Source organism: Canis lupus, chromosome 28, assembly GCF_011100685.1.
Source record: "Canis lupus familiaris isolate Mischka breed German Shepherd chromosome 28, alternate assembly UU_Cfam_GSD_1.0, whole genome shotgun sequence".
Lineage (NCBI taxonomy): Eukaryota > Metazoa > Chordata > Mammalia > Carnivora > Canidae > Canis > Canis lupus.
The window spans coordinates 10,222,331-10,242,542 of record NC_049249.1 but is presented as its reverse complement, the minus strand read 5'-3'; the positions used below and the strand labels follow the sequence as shown (position 1 = coordinate 10,242,542).

The window sequence follows — 20,212 nt, the reverse complement described above, 5'->3', positions numbered from 1 at the left end:
TAGTCAAACATTTTATTTAAACATGATACACACATACCTTTGGAAATTAGCAGAATTTTCTGCTGAAGTTCATGGTTGTTATCTTGGGAAATCTTTCAAGGAATGGTTGCCACATGAGTGAAGCCTTGTTTTGATTTTAACAATTCTCCGCTTATGGCTGAATCTTTGAGACTTCAATATGTAGCCATCAGTTGAGGTAGAAAGCATATGGTGCTTCGTATCTAGAGACCATTTCAAATGCCTGTTCTTTGAACCTTGTTGCAGTCTGTTTAAACATACTTTTTCAAAATAGATTTTTAATGTTTATTTTCTGAATAGCTTGAATTTGCAACTGAAAAGCAGCTCTTAAAAAAAGATTATATCAGAAGGGGGAAAAGTTGCATCTAATGCTGTGTGATGGTTGCTATGGTGATGATTGAATGTAAATTTCAGTTTATGTAAAACCCTGCTAAGGTTTTGATTGGAGACCTGAGGTGAGGCTTGGTGTCAGTTGGTGAAGTGGCTAAAAAGCATCCATTAATGAGTGGGGGGAGGGAAAGATGGGATCACACAGCTCTTTCCCCACCCAGGTATCATGTCATCACAGACTAATCTCATAATAGTGACTAAGGCAGTACAAATTGGAGCATGGAACAAAAAATGATGCTTTTCTTCTCCCTTGACAATTTCTTCCTCAGAGGAGAGCTTTCCTTGGAGCGGAGGCAGCTCTTGTAAAGTTGTACTTCTGTGTGTCGGTTTCACTGGTTTTAAATAGGTATTTGATTTTTTTTTAAAAGATTTTATTTATTTATTCGAGAGAGAGAGAGAGAAAGAGAGAGAGAGGCAGAGAGGCAGAGAGGCAGAGACACAGGCAGAGGGAGAAGTGGGCCCCATGCAGGGAGCCCAATGTGGGACTCAATCCCAGGACTCCAAAATCATGCCCTGGGCAGAAGGCAGGCACTAAACCGTTGAGCCACTCAGAGATTCCATAGGTATTTGATTGTGGGAAAGGTGGTTCAAACACCAGATAGGATCTAGGCTGAGTGACCTTAGTAGACCTTCTAGCCTCAGTTTCCAATGTTTGAGTACTTGTACATAGGAGCAAGAAGACAGGAAAAAAAAACAAAACAAAACAGAAAGATTAATCATATCATGTTACCCTAAAGCTTTCAGGCATAAGAATTGTAAATCCACCTGGAAAGCAGGCTTTTTTGCCTCTTAAATTAAGCAATTTAATCTAAGAAGGAATAGTTATGGATCAGTGAGTAACCAAGCTGATCAACTAGCATTTGTTTCTCTCTTACTCTTTAGTGCTACCTCCTAACTCTTTAGTATTTATGTGTAGTTTCTCTAAGAGTACCCCCTCCATATATTTATTTATTATTTATAATTGTGTGTGTATATTTTTTAAGGAGGATAAGATTGAGAAAGCATACAGTTGTTTTCCATTCATCACATCTATAGCAACAGGGTCTTCACGTCTCTGGGCAAAATGCCAAATTATCATTGCACACCTGACTAATTGCAGACCAAAATAATGAAGACAGACATAGTTGATCTATGCTATGGGCATTCAGGATAATTTTCAGTGTACTGATAGCAGTTGCTGCTGTGCATGTCCTAAGTAAAGTTGGGAAATAACCAAATTTGCCTTTTGATAACCTTCTGGTTCTTTTTCCTTCGAGCTGCTCCATTATTACTCTGCTCAGCAACCCCCTTTTATCCAGAGTGACCCATTCTGACATGGAAATACCCTGAAGATCTGTCTTTTTGCTCAACTAGAAATGCTTCCATTTTCAGAGCAACATTCTTCAACATTCTTTCTCTTCAACATTCTTTTAAATCTTGTCAAAGTTGTCTCTTCAAAATGAGAAGGTAACTGAATTAATGGTTAGTCTTTATTTTTTTTTAAGATTTTATTCACCTATTCATGAGAGACACACACACACACAGAGTTACAATTTTATATTTTAAAATATACATTTTAAAGAGAGAGAGAGAGAGGCAGAGACACCGGCAGAGAGAGAAGCAGGCTCCACACAGGGAGCCTGACGCGGGACTCAATCCTGGGTCTCCAGGATCACACCCTGGGCTGAAGGCTGCGCTAAACTGCTGAGCCACCCGGGCTGCCCCCAGTCTTTAATGTTCATCATTGGAGGAGTGGCTAGCAGATTTTCAGAGCTTCTGGTTTTAGATTTCCTGTCTAATTTTTCTCTGACCTAGAGCATATACAGACATCAAATTTATGAGGGGCTCAGTTATTTCTCCCTCCCCCCTCCAAGTTCATTTGTTGAAATCCTAACCTCTAGTATCTCAGAATATGATTGTGTTTGGAGATAGGGTCTTTTAGGAGGTAAGCCATTAGGATGAGTTCTAATCCAGTATGACCGGTGTCATATAAGAAGAGGAGATTAGGATGCAGATGTGTGCATGCACAGAGTAAAGACCATGCGAGGACACAGCGAGAAGGTGGCCATCTGCAAGCCAAGGAGAGAGACCTCAGAAGAAGCCAGACCTGCTGACCTCTTGATCTTAAACTTCTAACCTTGATCTTAAACTATGAGGAAATAGATTTCTGTTGTTTAAGCCCCTTGGTCTGTGGTGTTTTGTTATGGCAGCCCTAGCAAGGTGTAGACAATTTTTTAAGTGCCTGATTTAAGCTTTGACTGCAGAGGCATTCATTTCAAAGAGGCATCCGCTTCAAGGATGGCTCTATGGAATAAACACATTGTCAGTCACAAGACTAGATAAATAGCCACCTCCCCACACTGAGGCTCCTTTGTTTTAAGGACCTTTGTTGATTTTGATAATTGACCATTTGGGCCACTTGTCTTTTCTCTTCTTGCTTTGAATTAACCATTCTTAGGTTTTAACTTCACCATTAAAGGGTAAGCTTGCAAAATGCCAGGGCCCTGCCCTCAACCCTGTAAAAGCAGAACCCCAGACCTGTGCCGTCTCTCTCTCTCTTTCTTTCTCTTCCGTGACCTCACTGTGTGGCCACAGGTGTGCTATGTAATTTCCAGGTCTTGTAAGTAATACATGTTTATTTTTTCAAAGTTTCCTGATGGCCATTGCTGAAGGGCATCTTGCAATTATAATAAAAACCACAAGGGTTCATCCAGTTGTAACATTGGTTTGGAAATGGAGAGGTCTGTGGGAAGCTCTCCTGGCCCAGGTGAGTGCCTCCAGACATTTCTAGCTGATAGAATTACTATAGATAGGCTGAGATGAGCACAAAACACCAACTAATATAGATTTATACACAGATAACATGTATAGATGTCTGGGTAGTTATTACACTGAGTGGCAAAGGCATTATTCAAAATTATCTTGGTCTAGTTCAATAGGGATGTTCCTAAGTTCTGCTGTTAAGCCCATAAAGGCAATTCAACTAGTAGTGCAGCATGACAGAAATCCAGCTTGGCAATAACTTGTGAAAATAAACTGCTGGTTACATTTGACGACTTGATTGATGAGGAAGCAACAGTGTGATGTTGCCACTAAAAGCTGTTACAATATTAAGCTGCACTCATACCATTCCCTAGTCTTAGGATATTATAATTTCACTATATTCTACCAAGAATGGTGTTTCACTCTGGGTGCCACCCTTTTAGGGGGAAACTGGCCAACTAGAGTGTGTTCAGTGAAGGACAAGCCTGGAATTTGGAACCCTGGATGAGCCATTTTGTGAGGAAAGTTGCAGCTGTGTTCTGAGTTGCAGGCAAGGGAGAACTCTGTTCAAGGTGGAAGTTCCTGGCTGGCAGGAACGATGGGCGTTATGGTGGAGTTTCTGACATTCTTTCCCCCCTGGATGATTGGTGGAGCCCATGAGTGGATGACATTCCTCCGGTGACGTCATTATGCATGTGACAGCGGTCAGAAAGGTCAGAGTGAATGAAGAGTTTAGAGTCCATGGCTGGGGGAATCTTTCTCTCTTTTCCCTTGACCTTGCTGTCGCTGAAGTGAACCTGCAGATACCATAGCGGTCATGCCACCCACCTGAGGATGAGTCTCATGCTGAAGGATGTTAGGATAGAGAAATAGGAAGAAGCTGGGGTCTTGATGATGTCGCCGAACCCTTGTGTCGCTGAACACTCAAATCTGCTCCCACTGTTGGGTTTTCTACTCAGAGATAAATGTCCTTACCTGTTAAAAGCTTTTGAGTTGGGATTTCCTTTACTTTGCCACAAACCATCCTAACAGACTGTGCAGGATTGGGCTGAAGGTAAGGATGAGCTTTCCCAGGTAATCTGAAATATCCATTAGTGAAGCAGACAAGAATGGAGCCTTTGTCACTGTCAGTATTCAAAGAGAGGTCGACTCTGATTTTTAAAAATCCTATATTGGGTAGAATTTTGGTCTAAATGATTCTTTAGCATGGTTCAAACGTGGATGATCTAAGATCCAAAAATAATTCTCACTAAGGTGTGAGTGACCATGAAGCTGAACCTTTCCTCAGGACATTTGCATTATCCCCACCATGATAACTCAGATGAAGTTTTTATTAGTAGAATGTGGAGGTGGGGGAGATTTTTATGCATGACAACCTTCCAGGTGCTCCTTGCCCACTTCAAATGAGTGAGCATTCTTCTCTTCTCCTCCAGGGGTCTGTGTCTGCCACCCCCACTTTTGGAAGATTGTTGAACCCTGACCAAAGGGGAAATAAATCATATTGTGACTGCTGGATTTGCAAAGCACAACATATAGAGGGCCTACAGCATGGAGAGGAAAAGTGAAAAAGAGCAGAGGCTGTGGCCTGAGAGCTGCCAGAGGGAGGGGCCTAGAGGCCCAGGGGCAAGGCCAATTGGTGGACACAGGGGTACGTGGATTACAGGGAGGCATTTTTCTATCTTTGTGACCCCCTTTGATGTCCACCTTCCATAGTTCATATTCTAAAAATAATTTTTCTAAAATTACTCTAAAATTTTTTCTAAAAATTTTCTAAAAACATTTTAAAAATGTTTTATTATTTTAAAATATAAAATTGTAATAAAATGTTGACTGTGCTTTAAAAGCCACACAATCTCTCCATTTGAATTTATCATCCTGGCAGGATATTTGCAAACACTCCTGTTTCCCCTCTGAGATGTGAGTCACTTGGGTATACTTTTGTTTTTTTTTAAGATTTATTTATTTTTATTTATGATAGACACAGAGAAAAAGAGAGAGGCAAAGACACAGGAGGAAGGAGAGGCAGGTTCCATGCCGGGAGCCCGACGCGGGACTCAATCCCGGGACTCCAGGATCGCGCCCTGGACCAAAGACAGGGGTCAAACCGCTGAGCCACCCAGGGATCCCTATACTCTTGATTCTGATCCCAATGTTGATTAAATTTCTGATGGTTCCTATAATTAAATATAAAATACCAGTGAAAACTGGAGGTTGGTCTCATACCTGTGATTCTGAACCAGAAAGTGTGCTCTCCTGCTATATATCTTGTCCTGCACTTCACCCAGACAGGGCTTGTTGGGGAGAAATGTTCCCAGAAGTTCAGAGGGTCACATGGCAGGTGGGACGTCACTGAGTGTTGGGGATGAACCAGGCCCCTGAAATCAAGTCGTGTTGTCCACTTTGTCTTAACACCGAGGAGGACAATTGGGAGTGGGAACATGACTCACCAGGGCCAGGTGGTTAAATGGATCGTTGTTGACCTGAGAGTCAAAGTATGAGAATGCCCAGGTTTTACTTCAGGATATCATTTTTCAAGCATTTCGATTTGCAAGAAAACCAAATCTGATTGATTTTTCAGTTGATGAGAGGGATCAATGCAAAGGCAATTGATGTAATGCAAGAGACAAAGATGATGTGGAGGAGCTAATTACTAAGCTTGTAAATATTTGTGTGTGTACTGGGGGCAGAAGATGGCCCAGCCAGCATTTTTCCCTGGTGACAGGAATCCTCTGTCCTGGACATGGGCTCTCTCTTGTGTCAAGCTGGCCTCGCGCTTTCCTAGCTGTGGCTGGGGAACCAGAGGAGAGAAAGAAGCTGCATTCGGGGCTGGGCTGTGTTCACACAAGAGGCCACGTGAGCAAGAGGCCAGTCCGTTCGCTGCTGGGTGGCTTTCTTTGCTTCCACTCCAAAGAGTGACCTTCCCCTTCCTCAGGTGGGAAGGCCCAGTTCGGCTCCACTGGGAAGGTTCAGCCAGTTCCTTTATTTTATGCCCTTGGCTTTCCAGCCTCTGCCTGAAACAAGGCAGTTTGTGTCAGAGTCCAGCTCCAATAGGAAAGTTAAAATTTCCTGAAAAAGTCCCGGTATAATGGAAACTTATCATTCTGGGAGATACTGTGTGAGCAGTTCTGTCAAGCTGTTAATTATTAAACAAAATCAATATTTTTAGTTTATTTTTTTATTTTTATTTTTTATTTTTATTTTTTTTAATATTTTTAGTTTAATTTTGAGTCTTCTCAGTGAGAAAAACTGAAGGTCATACCTTTAAAGACATGCTCCCCCACCAAAATCCCAGTGTGTGTTTTTGGTGACCATCTGGGAAATGGAGGCCGGCAAAAAGGCCACTGAAATGGCAGTGGAAGAGGTAAGAGTGTGTTTTCCTGTTTGTCTGGGGGCTCTCTTCCTTATTGGCTCTTAGCTGTTACTGCCACTGAGGCATGAGGGTCAGCAAAGCTAGGAGAGCCTCAAGGTGGCTGACTGGGCGCTGAAAGAGCTGTTAAGTGCTTCGGGTTGCCGCCGGCCCACAAGCAGACATTCCGTGACCCCAGTCAGATGTAGGGGCCAGAAGCCAGCAGAAGCCAGGCGATGACATGACCAGAAAGTTGGCCAAGGTTTTAGGAAAACAATTAAGGTCAAAGGCAAGCAAAGAGTCCCCAAACAGATGCTAAGAATGTATGTGGCACTACAGAGTCCTGTGTCTCAGAGCTCAGAGATGGTCCTGTTCTTGGAGGAGAAAGGTGTGCTGACCACACTTTTCCTTGGGAGGCAGACAGCTGGGGGTGGGGGTGGGGGGCAGGCTGACAACAGTGCAGACCAAATGGAAGAGAAGAGGAGGTATGAATGGCTCTAGGTGGCTTCTGGCACTCTATGACCCACCTTGGCCTCCCCTCCAGGAAATAACCAAATAGGGAAGTCCCTGTGACCTTTCATTTGTAGACAAACTGGTTTGGTTGTTTAAATTTGTACTAACCATGGTTCTAGGCTTATGTCCCTTGTCCCTATAGTAGACTCACAAGACTCAAATACAAGTATGCAACAGTGGGGGCTGTTTTCGTGTCCTAAATGCTAATAGAAGTACTTCATTATTAGTAGTAAATATAGAGAAATGGCGGCTGCCTCTTATTAAGCACCTACTGTATGTCAGGCCCCATGTACAACAGTAACAATCCTGAGAAGTTAGAATTGTAATTTCCACTTGGCAAATAAGGAAAGTGAGGCTTTGAGAGGTTGAATAACTTGCCTAAGGTAACCAGCTGGCAAGAGCTGGGATTCAACATAGCTTGTCTGGACCCTAAATCCAATGCTCTTAAGGACTATGGTGAGAATGCACCTGGCAGACCTCCCCCTGAGTAGAATTGACCAGAGGCCCCAGGGCCTATGCTCTGAACCCAAACCGGTATTTGCCCAAGGCTCTGGCAGCACTCTCCTCCTCCCCCTGCTCCCCGCCCAGCCAGCAACCCAGCCGGCAGGGATACTGTAACAGGTGGCCTCCCCCCCCGCCCCCCCCCCAGACATGGGACTCCTCCAGTGGCCTCCTTCAGCTTGAGAACTCTTCGAGAGGTTGCAGAAGTTTCCTTAGACTGCTCAGTGGTCTAGGACGCCTATACCCATCCTTCCTTCCCCCTCTTCTTTATCTGGGCTCAGACCATGTTATGGGTTTCCCACCTTTCCTCCCCTTTTTCTGCCACAGGTACTCTCACTGATATGATCCTTGCATGTTTAACTCCATTTCAGTGTTTGCTTTTCAGAAGACCTGGACTAACACAGTGCGTGTACCATGTGGAATTTCCAGGGCAGCTTGGCTCAGCCTGCTGGCATAAACTGGGAGGGAGACGGGGTGTCAGACAATTTCCTCTTTCTCTCCAGACCCCACACTAAAAGCCCTATGGCACAGAGCCCAGTGTTGGTCCTCCCTGTTGTATTTACCCCCTGGTAGTTCCTTAGGTGATCAGTCTTGCCTTATTCACTGACTCATCCTTTCACGTAGGAAACATTTATTGATTTTCACTATGTTCTAGGCTCTGGGGATTAAAAGATGAATGTCAGGGAATCTGCCCTCAAAGGAATCACGGTCCAGTGGAAGAACAATTTGGTCAACAGATAAACAATACTAATTGCTAATAACTCTTCAGCGCTTACTCTCTGTCAGGTATTCTTGAGGCGTTTTGTGTGAATCAGCTCATTATACATTTACAACTATTGTGTGAGGTAGGTGGTGTGACTGTTTCCGTGTGCACAGGGGGCAGCTGAGGCAGAGAGCGAAGTGGCAGATGGGAAGTGACAGAGTTGGGGTCTGAGTGCCCTGCCGTACTGCGCCGCCACCCTGCCCCGAGCGCGCTGCCTGTTCTCACAGAGTCTAACCTGCCTGGGGATGCAGGCTTCCATGCTGACAAAAAGTGCCATCGGCTGCCGGTGAGAACGACCTCACTGGATGAGCTGGTGGGCCCAGCACGCCTCTTTTGCCCGTGCCTGGGAGTAGCTGGCTCCCTGTTGCTGCAGGTCTCTGGCTACCGGAGCATCCCTGGGCCGTCTAACACTCACTTCCCGGGCCGGCTCTGGGCAGATGCAGAAGTATGCTCCCGCCCATTTCTACGTGGGCACTCATCTTGCAGAACTCTCATTCAGTAAATGAGTAATAACAAAAATAACAAATACTTAACTTTGGTACTTTTTGGCTTTTCGAAGGCTTCTGCTTTTGTCGCTTAATCCCAGCAAGCCTGTGTGGCAGGCCAGGAGTATAAATATTCTCATTTTAAAGGAGAGGAAAATTTGAAGCTTAGAAGAGTCATGATTACCCAGTCCATGGTTGTGGAGGGAGTTGAATCTAGGCCCCTATGGTTTTGCTGACTGTGCTCTTCCAGAACCCCACCAGCAGCTACATTTATGTTGCTAGGAAATGGCTAATTACTAGGGTGGGAGGCAGTCAGCAGACTCTGGGTTAAAGGAGTTTCTATTTTGGCCCATAATTATTTAAGCAGAATTTGGAGTGCTATCTTGTTGTTTTGTACTTTCTTAAAGGCGATTGCTGAGGAGAAGCATGCCCCCTACCCCAACTTGACCCTACTGTGAGTCCAGATGCAGTGTTTCAGGGTGAGGAAGGAAAGTTACCCCTCCTGAAAATGGAAAGTGAAACTGACCAGTCCAATTTCCTGGTTCTAGCTGGGTAGAATGTTAGTGGTCAGCAACAGTGGGAACAAGTCAACCTCACCTCAGCCTTTCCTATAAGTGTGACAAGTGGGGTGGTAGAGAAGAAAAATGAAAGAAGTTTTCTTCATAATTTCCTAAGCTCATGTCTATTATCAAGGGATGCCTGGGTGGCTCAGTTGGTTAAGTGTCTACCTTTGGCTCAGGTCAGGACCTCAGGGTCCTGGGATCACACACCACATCAGGCTCCCTGCTCAGCAGTCTGCTTCTCCTTTTGCCCTTCCCCCTCACTGGTACATGCTCTCTCTCTCTCTCTTTTTCTTTATCTCAAATAAATAAAATCTTAAGAAAAAAAAAAAAAAAGAGTTGCTTCTCGCCTCTCAGTTCTTGGCTGGGTGAAAATAAATTGCATTTTTGTGGCCTGCCCCAGACAAAGCCCATCTGTCTGTCCTCAAACCAGTAAATCCAGACATCAATGTCTGTTTAGATTAGAATTGATTCCTGAACCAGGAAACTCAGAAGAGGCTGTTTAAAGGGTGGTTATTAATGGCCTCCTTACAAGCCTGTGTCCTGCCATTTGAACGAAATTTACATAGAGAGAGGAAGCACATTTATAAGTATCGGAAAGAGATGAAGAAAGAGGAAACCTTCATGGGGGCTGTGGTACCTCCTGCTTGGTTAGCAACACTGGGGTTTCCTGAAAGATGAAACAGGGGCCTTCAAGCCTCCCGCTCTGAGAGTCCTGGTGGAGACCCTTCTCCCCAGTGACAGCTTTTGGAATGCCGGTATGAACAGGGCTTTTAAGGATCTTGATAAACTTGGCCCATGAAAGCTGTGGTTGGGCCATCCCCAGAGATGCCAGATCCATGGTAGAGGTGGCTTTCTGTAACTTCCAGATTTATCTCAGAGACTGGTTGAGAAGACTTCTGTCTGTGGCCAGAAGCAGCTCCCCTGGAGGAATTATTTCTCCACTGGGGTTAGCTTTCTTGAGATCAACCATTCCTTCAGACAGGGAGCTGGTTAGGAGATGTGAATCTTTGAGTTTTCAAATGTCGTTCTACCATTAAACCCGCTGCTGATGACCTAGGACGAGTCAGTTCACGTCCTTGTGCGCTCCATTTTCCAGCTGCAAAGTGGGAGATACTGACCTCTTTCACAGCTTCCTGAGGACACTGAAAGGACAAAGTGAGAACACATTAAAACTTCTGAGGCTCGGAGTGGTATGAGAACTCCAGATAACCCCTGGCTTCTCAGATGAGAATGGAGTAGTTTGGCTTGAGTACTCAGGGAAGTTTCCTGAAGGTTGAGCTTGGAAGAGGGTTGGAGAGGCCCAGTAAGGCTGGGGGGCAGGAGTGCTGTTGTCAAGGTCTCTCTGGTTGTCATGGCAGCTTCAGCTATGGGGCTATTTTTATTCAAGCTGAAGAGCAGGTAGGGTGCTGTTGGGGAGGGGAAGGGAAGAGCCAGTCATCTTTTGCTTTAAAGCAAAACAAAACTAACACTTTGAATAGTTCACTTAGAGCTACTAGGTGGGGGCTGGATAGAGATCTGAGAGACCTGAGGTCTCCCTTCCTCCTGCCTAGCTCATTACCTTGAGGAGGACCAGGGGAATTATCTGGTGAAGGAAGGATAAAGGATTCCTTGTCTATGTGAGCTGGGAAAGATTGGCATTGATGTACAAGTAGAGTCCTGATCCAGAACCCTCTATCTAGTGCAGCAGATCCACTGATGTGTAATGAAACCGGTCAGCCTCAGGAATCTGCAACTGACACAGAACATCTGGATGGCAAAGCAGGTTGGTTGTGACAGGTGAGCTGGCGAGTGTTGGGAAGCTCAGGAAGTCAGCATGGGCTTGTGGGAGAGTGGACTGATTCTTGCTCTTCCTTTCTGTTCCTTTCTCCTTGTTTCCAGGGAGGCAGAGTGGCCGCCATGGGTTTCTTTAAAGTCTGAGTTAGGGCTATGCTGATAGGACTCTGCCCTCCTTACCTTTTTGGCATCACGAGGAAGAGGGGGAGGATGATGAAGGTGACAAGGACAATGAACTCACACTAAATATCACTAAATAATCGTCACTTCCCCCACCTCTGACTTTAATGCCAGTAAGATATGTGGTGGCTCTGACTCTGCTACCATTATTCTAACTGATGACTATGTGACTTTGCCAGGAGTTGGTAACCTTCAGGTTGGGTATACTTGTCATTGTGTTGGGAGTTTTTTTAAGTGAGAGGGGTTCATCGGACAGGAAATTCAATACCCATAACCAAGGTGGATGAACAAGGGGGAAGAAAGACCCGTGGGTGATAACTAAAATGAATAAGCAGTCTTGATGTTTGCCAGGAAGCTAGGGGGAGGTTATTGAAACTCAAAACCTGAGTCCCACCATTACAGGCCTCTCACCTCACCCCAGAACCCATATGCTCTTGCAGGGAGCAAAAGCTCCTTCATTTGGATCCACACCTTCGGAATTTCAGGATGAAGCCAGCCTTGAGGTCTCCCTTTGTGCTTTCTAAGGACATGATAATAACTGTGACACTGATTTTCAAAGCTAATAGCTTAGAAACAAGATACATGGTAGGAGAAATGTTTAGTCTACTTACAAATCATTTTTCTAAGCATTTTGTGAACCATGCTTGTGATATACTTTCAGACATAAGGTTAATTATAGCATCTCATTTGCTCATGAGAGCGGATAGAGCAGGATGTTGGCTTGGTAACAGCTTGTTAGCCACTAGTTTATGTTATTTTATACATTTGGAGGCACTGCTGCTCAGGGTGTGATGAGTGGTCAGCCACTCCCCTTCTCGATTCTGACCAAGATTGACAAAAGAACTGACATATTCTGCTTGTGTCCCTGGAATTATTAAAAAAAAAAAAAAACCAAGCAAAGTTGTTCCACTTTTAGAAAAATAAAGCTCTATTTTCAATCTCTGTTTTAAAGGCTTTTTTTTCTCATGAATAGTGTTTGCTGACAGGTCTTTGATATACAACCAAAGTCCTTGAATGGCAGCATTCAGGATTCTCTCTGACCCTTAGGTTCCCTTTCCCCTCTCACCCCATATAGAAAGTGCCCCTGCATTGCTTCCTGTAGCTCAGGCTCATCATTTGCTGTCAAGCCTTTGTGCCCTTAATCATGCCTTTACCTCTGCCAGGAAAGTCGTTCTGACCCCCATGTCAGCATTTTCTGTGCCTTTCAAGGCCTTACTTGTCATTTCTTTGGGGATGTCCTTCCTACTTTGATCCTCTGGGGGGCATAAACTGTGTTTTATTTATAAATTCCTACTTATCCCTCATAATTGCTTTTTTTGAAGTTATTCTTGTTCTCCTTTGTCTCTGGAAGTTGAAAGACACTGTCCTGTGTTTCTCACCTGTGTGGTCTCTCCATTGTAAGGGAAGACAGAAATATTCTCACCCCTACATTACTTGGGGGGGGTCCTAGGATAGGCTTTGAATATTTGTTATTCATCGATAAGCAATGAATGTATATTGAAGGAATAAAGGAATGAATTATTAATTATTTATTAATTTAAATGGAAATGTACCTTTTTCACCGAAGGGTAATCTTAGCATCCAGATGCTATTTGACTCTGTTAAAGTGAGTCAGCTTGCTTCCTTCATCTTTCAGGAAGTTTGTCTCAACTCTCTGGACTTCTGTTCAATTTTTCCTGTGCCAGCACTTTTTAAACACTTAGAAACTTAACTTGATTTAGTTGTAGCTACAGTCTTACCACACAGGCTGGTGCTTGCTGGTAAGGGCTTCCATAGTTCTCTCAGGTTTTCCACATGGAGCCTCCTCTTTCCATTTCAGCTGTAAACTTCTTAAGGCCCAGACTACAGAGGACACACTTTTGGTACTCCCTGGTGGGTCCCATGTCAGACACGATCAGTAGATATCTGCTAGGTGATATGGAAGCTCAGGCTTCAGAACATTTTATGTCGGGCTTTCAGACATTGTTTTGTTTTACAGTTTCATCATGGTGGCTTGGGAAGGATAGGTGAGAATTGTTTTTTTTTTTTTTTTAATTTTTATTTATTTATGATAGTCACAGAGAGAGAGAGAGAGAGAGAGGCAGAGACATAGGCAGAGGGAGAAGCAGGCTCCATGCACCAGGAGCCCGATGTGGGATTCGATCCCGGGTCTCCAGGATCGCGCCCTGAGCCAAAGGCAGGCGCCAAACCGCTGCGCCACCCAGGGATCCCGATAGGTGAGAATTGTAATAGTTGAGAAGTTTCATCTTGAGTGGGAAAGCCACTGGACGTTTCTTCAGACTTCAGGCAATTCTCTATGTTCCAGCCTCATCTGTGTGATGGTTAAATTTGGGTCCCTGACCCAGGATGCAAATGAAGAGGGAACACGGCCCCTTTCTTTCATGGACACTGCCACCTACATTGTGTGGCTATTCATTTCTGTATTCTTCCAAGAAATCTTTGACTTTTCTTCACTCTTTCCTTGATCAACTGCACTAGAAATCTTGGACACAATTGATAATCACCTCCTATTTTATTCCAGCCCACGGGCACGCATTCCCCAATGACCCCAATTGGACTGGCCCTAATGATCATTTCTGTTTCATTCCATTTGGGGCTAGGTTGGTGAAAAGCCTTCATTCTCTACTGAAATGTGTCTCCTTAGTTTCTTTCTTTGTTTGCTTTCTTTTCCTTTTCATCTAAAACTTGGGGAAAATAATTCAACATGTTTATGCTACAGGCCTTCTTTCTCCATTCCTCCCTTCACTTTTATTTTAAGAATCACTAATACATTTAGTTTAACATAAGAGAAACAGTATAATATAATTCAGCTTTTCTGAAACTTTGGTCATTTGAGAAACTTTCTTTTTTCAGAAAGAAAGTTTCTGAAACTTTGGTCATTTGAGAATCATCAACATGGATTTTGGTTTATCTTAAAAAAAACAACAGATTTATTTATTTATTTATTTACTTATTTATATTTTTCATTTTTTAACAGTTTTATTGAGATATAATTCATATGCCATGCAATTCTCCCATTTAAAGTATAAAATTTATTTTTTTGGTATATTTCATAACCAATTTTTAAAATGTGGCAAAATATATATAACATAATATTTGTCATTTTAACCAATTATAGCTATACAATTCAGTGCCATTAATTACATTCACAGCGTCATGTAGCCATTGCCACAGTCTATGTCCATTGTATTAGCAACAATATTTTCTTTGAGTCATTTCATGGTTTTTTACTTAGGTAAATTTATTTTAATTTTAAAAAAAAATATTTTATTTATTTATTCATTAGAGACAAAGAGAGAGAGAGGCAGAGACATAGACAGAGGGAGAAGGAGGGTCCTCACAAGGAACTTGATGGGGGACTTGATCCCAGGACCTGGGATCATGCCCTGAGCTGAAGGCAGAGACTCAAACACTGAGCCACCCTGGTGTCCCTAAGTAAATTTCGTTTAAAAGGAAACTTTGCCAGTATAATGGAAAAACCAGTATCTCTTAATATGAAAAGAAAGTAACTTCAAAAATAAAGACAATAAAAATCAAACAGTGGTATTAAGTTCTACTGGATACTCATGCCTACAGAAAGAAGCCTGTGGGCCTAAGGCCTTGTTCTCACCATTGTACAAAGGGAGAAAAAGAAAAGCATGTGAGAGGGGTACTCAAGGCATCCTCTTAGCTTACCAAGCCTTCTTCTTAATATAAATGGTATTGGAAGAATTGAAAGAGGATTGCTTTCTACCATGTGGTTTAGTATCACTGAATATTTGCTGTACACTTTGGAATCATCTCCTATTCAACAGGTTACATGGTTCACAATGTGAAATACACTATCAGAGTTCATGAGAGCATGGACTTGGGGGTTACATTTTCATACAGTAAGTACTTATGTGATTTGGACAACTTACTTAAATTTCTGTGCCCTAGTTTTCTCATCTGTGAAATGGGCAGAGTCATATCAATCCCTTAGTTGTGATAAAATGGAATCATATATGTTAAGGGTTTTGCCTGGTTTTTGGCATATAGTACATGCTCAACAAACATGTTTTTTTATTTTTTTATTTTTAAGATTTTATTTATTTATGAGAGACAGAGAGAGGCAAAGACACAGGCAGAGGGAGAAGCAGGCTCCTTGCAGGGAACCCGATGTGGGACTTAATCCCAGGATCACGCCCTTAGCCAAAGGCAGATTGATGCTCAATCACTGAGCCGCCCAGGCATGCCAAACGTGGTTGTTCTAATGAATGATCCTTGTTTATAACGTTCTCAAAGCTTAGCATTACTTTTCAAGAGAAGTTAGCTTGTGGATTCTGAAAAAACTCTCCAAGATCTGCAAACACCATTCTCTGGCCCTCATGCAAGCTATCAAAAAGCTGTAGTCCTGACTGAGTGCCAGGTAATGTGCAGGGAAAAGACAGCAAATTTGCTAGTCTGAAAACTTATTTGTAAAGTAAGAGAGTGCAGCCTTGGGTCAGGGGCCCCTTGAGCTTGCGGGATTCTGGCTGGTTTCATTGGCGTTCAGTGTCTCTTGATTTAAACGCCATCCTCGGGATGTGCCTGTTGGCCCTGGTGGCAGGTCGCAGCATATCTAACCCAAGGTATCATGGCTCAAAACAGGGCAGCACCACTAGGCATTGGTGAGCAAAAAGATTACATCGTGTCTTCTGAGCTGCAGCCACAACCCCATAACAGAATAGCAAGTGACAGCTGCTTCCTGCCCTGGACCCATCCACAAACCAGGCAAGGCACAGACCCCTGGAGGGCAAACTCCCACTTGCTTGCTTACTTCCATCTTTCAGGCACAGGGTTTCTATCTATAAACTGAGAACAGGATATTGATTTCTCTCTCCCAGCATTGTCCTGTATTAAATGAGATTAAGACTGTTAAGCAGTCACCGTAATATTCAATAAAGAGTAACTTCTATTATTTTTGGTAGGAAGGAGTCTGTCACCACCCCTCTCACCTAGCAGGAGCTGCTCCGTGTGGTGTCGTTGGGGATACAGTTGCATACATACACACATTTCAATCAAAATTCATAGAGTTTATACACCCAAATAATGTAGAGACTGCCTCATAAAGGAAAAAAAATTAGGACTCTTTAGTGTTGGCAAATTATTCTGATGTTTTTAAATATCTATAAACACATTCAACTCCTTTTGTTTGATGTTTTTCCCAAATCTGAAAGCAAAACATACCAATATGAGCAAGATACCAATATAGGTATGAAATAAATAAAAGGCTAAGGAATGTATTCATTTTGTCAGATGATGCTGGTTTGTTGAAGCAGCATCATGAACATGGCACGAGGCTGTGGTGCTCGTCCATTCCATTGAGGGGGGCTTGCTGCCACTCCCCTGTGTTATTCTGGGACTTAGATCTCCCACCGCATTTTTCTATATGAAGTAGTATACAGGGTAACCTTCTGGTGTTCATGTGACACAAACACCTCCTTTACATATTGCACTGCCTCCTCTCTTCTTTCTTCACTGGCCCCCCTAACATCCAGTGTAGCACAATCCAGCTGCAAAATGATTGCAAACACACTCACACACACATACACAGAGACATCACAAACCTATGGCAGGACCCAATTATAACATGGTCATACAGATCATCTGGAATGACTTTGCATCTCATTTTAGAGGCACTATCATCTAAATGAAAAGGCCAAGCACATATTCCCATAAGGACTGTATATCTGAGGCCTTTGGTAGCTGCCAGTTTGAGAAACATGGTGTCACATCTGGCCTAAATCCTCAAAGTATTTGGAGCAGCCCCCAAAATTAAACGAAATGTGAGAAAAGACAAATAGACAAGACCATGGCCCTGGGTGAGAGTGTAACAGCAGTTACAAGTGACCAAACTGTCACTGAATTATCTGGCAGCAAGGGCAAAAAGTGAAACGCACCACATTAGCCTGTTCTTATTGTCTAATAGGAGAAAACAGGCAAGTTCTCTGAAGAGACAAGCTTTTCCTGCCTCTGAATCCGAGGAGTATTTGCCACATGGATCCTTTATACATGAGACTCTGGTGAGCCAGATGACCCAGGAAGTCTTTGTGTATAATTTCTCGAGTTCCTGTGGACCTCATAAAAGCTGAGAGAATATTGTTCAGTTTTAAAGCGGTGAGGAGGATACTATTGGTATCCTAATGATACTTTACATGGTGGGGGAGTGTCCTCAGGGTTTTCAGGTGCCCTCACTCAGACATTTATTATGTATGTGAGTCTCAGGGCAGCGCCTTATCTTCAAGGTGGGGAGGGTCATGAGGGATCTGCATACATAGGTGGCAAAGCTTGGCACTGGCTCATTCTGTCAGGTGGGTTTCAGTGGTGCTTCCATCTGGGTGGGCATTTCCTTCAAGGAAACCTTGGGTTGGCTGAGGCAAGCGGGCCCTGGCCCAGTCTGTAGCATGCCCTGGAAGAGGTAGCTATGGCTGGAAGAAACCTAAGTGGTGGTGATGTCAGGGCCTCCAGAATCAGCCTCAGGATGAATGGCATCCTGCCTGACTTCCTGAAGTGAATTAGCTGCCACTGCTGCCATGAGTGAATTCATTTCGAGTGACTGGAAGGAACTGTGGACATGGCCCATCTGAATGCTGGGGATTATCTGCCAAGTGCTACAGTACTAAGGGTCAATCTCGTTTGTGCCAAGCTAGTGACACAATTCACCAAAGGATTCGGCAATTGCTTTCTCTTTACCCAACCCCCTATCCAAGTGCTTTCTCATTGTGTAAACTCAGAAAACACAGGAAAGGTTGGAAGGTAGAAAGGAAAGAAGAGGGAGGGAGGGAAGAAGGGCCACTCACAAGCCAAGCCCAGATTTTGTTCTGACCTTTTAAATGCATGTCTCTTCATATAGTTGATACTCTACACATAAGATACGTGATTTTATATCCTGCTTTGTTGCTTATTGTAATGTTATAAGCTTCCACTTAAAACTCTTTGAAAATAATATTTTTATGTATCCTTTCCATGGACAGTTGTTTTCCACTTTTTACTGGTGCAAAGAATGATTTAGCAGACATCTTGGTTCATTATCTTTGTCTATGTTTTGGACATTTATTTTCCTCTCAAAGAGAAATTTGTAGTAGAATTATGTGCCAAAAGATATGACCATTTTAGACTTTCTCTTTCCCTGTATGTGGACACGTGGCTTTGCAGAAAGGTCTTACCAGTTTATACTTCCCTTAGCATCAAATGAGAGTAGATATCTGTCTTCCCTCATCTTAAAACATTTCCTAATTTGAAAAGGTAGAGTAGCAGTGTTGTTTTTATTCTTATTTCCATGATAATTAGTGGAAGTGGATGGTTTTTTTTTGTTTTTTGTTTTTAGATGGGGAGGTAATTCGTATTTCTTCCTTTGCGAATTATCTACTTTTTGGGTGTTTTGTTTTGTTTTAAAGATTTCATTTATTTATTCATGAGAGACACAGAGAGAGAGGCAGAAACACAGGCAGAGGGGGAAGCAGGCTCCCCCGAGGAGCCCCATGTGGGACTCGATCCCAGGACCCCAGGATCACGACTGGAGCCAAAGGTAGACAGACACTCAATCACTGAGCCACCCAGGTGTCCCTTGTTAGGTGTTTTTAAAGAGATTTCTATGATTCCTTCATATATTAAGGAGATTAGCCCTGTGGCATATTTATTTCAAATTTTAAATCAGTTTGTGATTGGTCATTGGATATTTTAATAACAACTTTATTGATATATAATTCACATAATATAAAAGTGATTCGGGCAGCCTCAGTGGCCCAGTGGTATGGCACCGCTTTCGGCCCAGAGTGTGATCCTGGAGACCCGGGATTGAGTCCCACCTTGGACTCCCTGCATGGAGGCTGCTTCTCCCCCTGCCTGTGTCTCTACCTCTCTCTCTGTGTGTCTGGGTAGAGGGCTGGGGGACTTAGTCGGGTAGAGGGCTTTGAGAGATGATAGCTAAAGCGTATGCAGTTTCTCTTTTGAGGGGATGAAAATATTCTAGAATTAACTGTGGTAATAGTTGCACAAGACTATGAATATAAAAAAAAATACCACTGAATTGTACAGTTTAAATGGGTAACTTGTTTGATGTAATGAGCACTGGGTGTGATATGCAACTGATGAATCACTCAACTTTACCCCTGAAACTAATAATACACTATATGTTAATTAATACAATTTAAAACATTTTGAAAAAAATGAGTCACTTGTATGTTTTTTTTTTAAAGATTTTATTTATTTACTCATGAGAGATAAAGAGAGAGAGGCAGAGACATAGGCAGAGGGAGAAGCAGGCTCCCTGCTGGACTTGATCCTGGGACACTGGGATTACACCCTGAACCAATGGCAAATGCTCAACCACTGAGCCACCCAGGCGTCCCTGTTTCTATAGATTTGCCTCCTATGGACATATCACATATTTGGAATCATAGAATATGTGGTCTTTTGTGGCTGGCTTCTTTCACTCAGCATCATGTTTTCAATGTTCCATATTTTGTTCCTTTTTATGACTGAATAATATACCATGTTTTGTCTATCCATTCATCAGTTGAGGGACATTTGGGTTGTTTCTACCCTTGGCCAATATGACTATGCCACCAAAGCAATATAATTTAGATTTTAGATTTTTCAAACTTTGTTTACTAAAGTTTTAAATTCATACCAACTCTATTGCTTGTCTAGATTATATTTCTTTAGTTGTTTAAGATGAACAAGCTTTTCCCAAACCAATGATAAAATTTTCACCCATATTTCCATCTTTTTAATTTTTTTAAAAAGATTTTATTTATTTGAGAGAGAGAGAGAGAGAGAGAGAGAGAAAGCACAAGCAGGAGAAGTAACAGAGGGAGAGGGAGAAGCAGATTCCCCGCTGAGCAGGGAGCCCGATGTGGGGCTTGATCCTAGGACCCTGGGATCATGACCTGAGTCAAAGGCAGCTGCTTGACTGACTGAGCCACCCAGATGCCCC

At 43.1% G+C, this 20,212-nt stretch overlaps 1 protein-coding gene across 3 annotated transcripts in view; it reads left to right on the top strand.

The window, feature by feature from the left end:
• The window catches only part of PIK3AP1 (phosphoinositide-3-kinase adaptor protein 1), a 118,957-nt gene that overhangs the window by 36,497 nt on the left and 62,248 nt on the right, over positions 1–20,212 (top strand). The window contains exon 1 of one of the 3 annotated variants that reach the window (XM_038578388.1): positions 10,806–11,083. The exons of the other annotated variants lie outside the window; for them this stretch is intronic. Within the exon in view, the coding sequence (XP_038434316.1) occupies positions 11,017–11,083 (67 nt within the window). The 5' untranslated portion in view covers positions 10,806–11,016. Of the gene's footprint in view, positions 1–10,805; positions 11,084–20,212 lie in introns of those variants that run through there. 3 annotated transcript variants of the gene reach the window in all.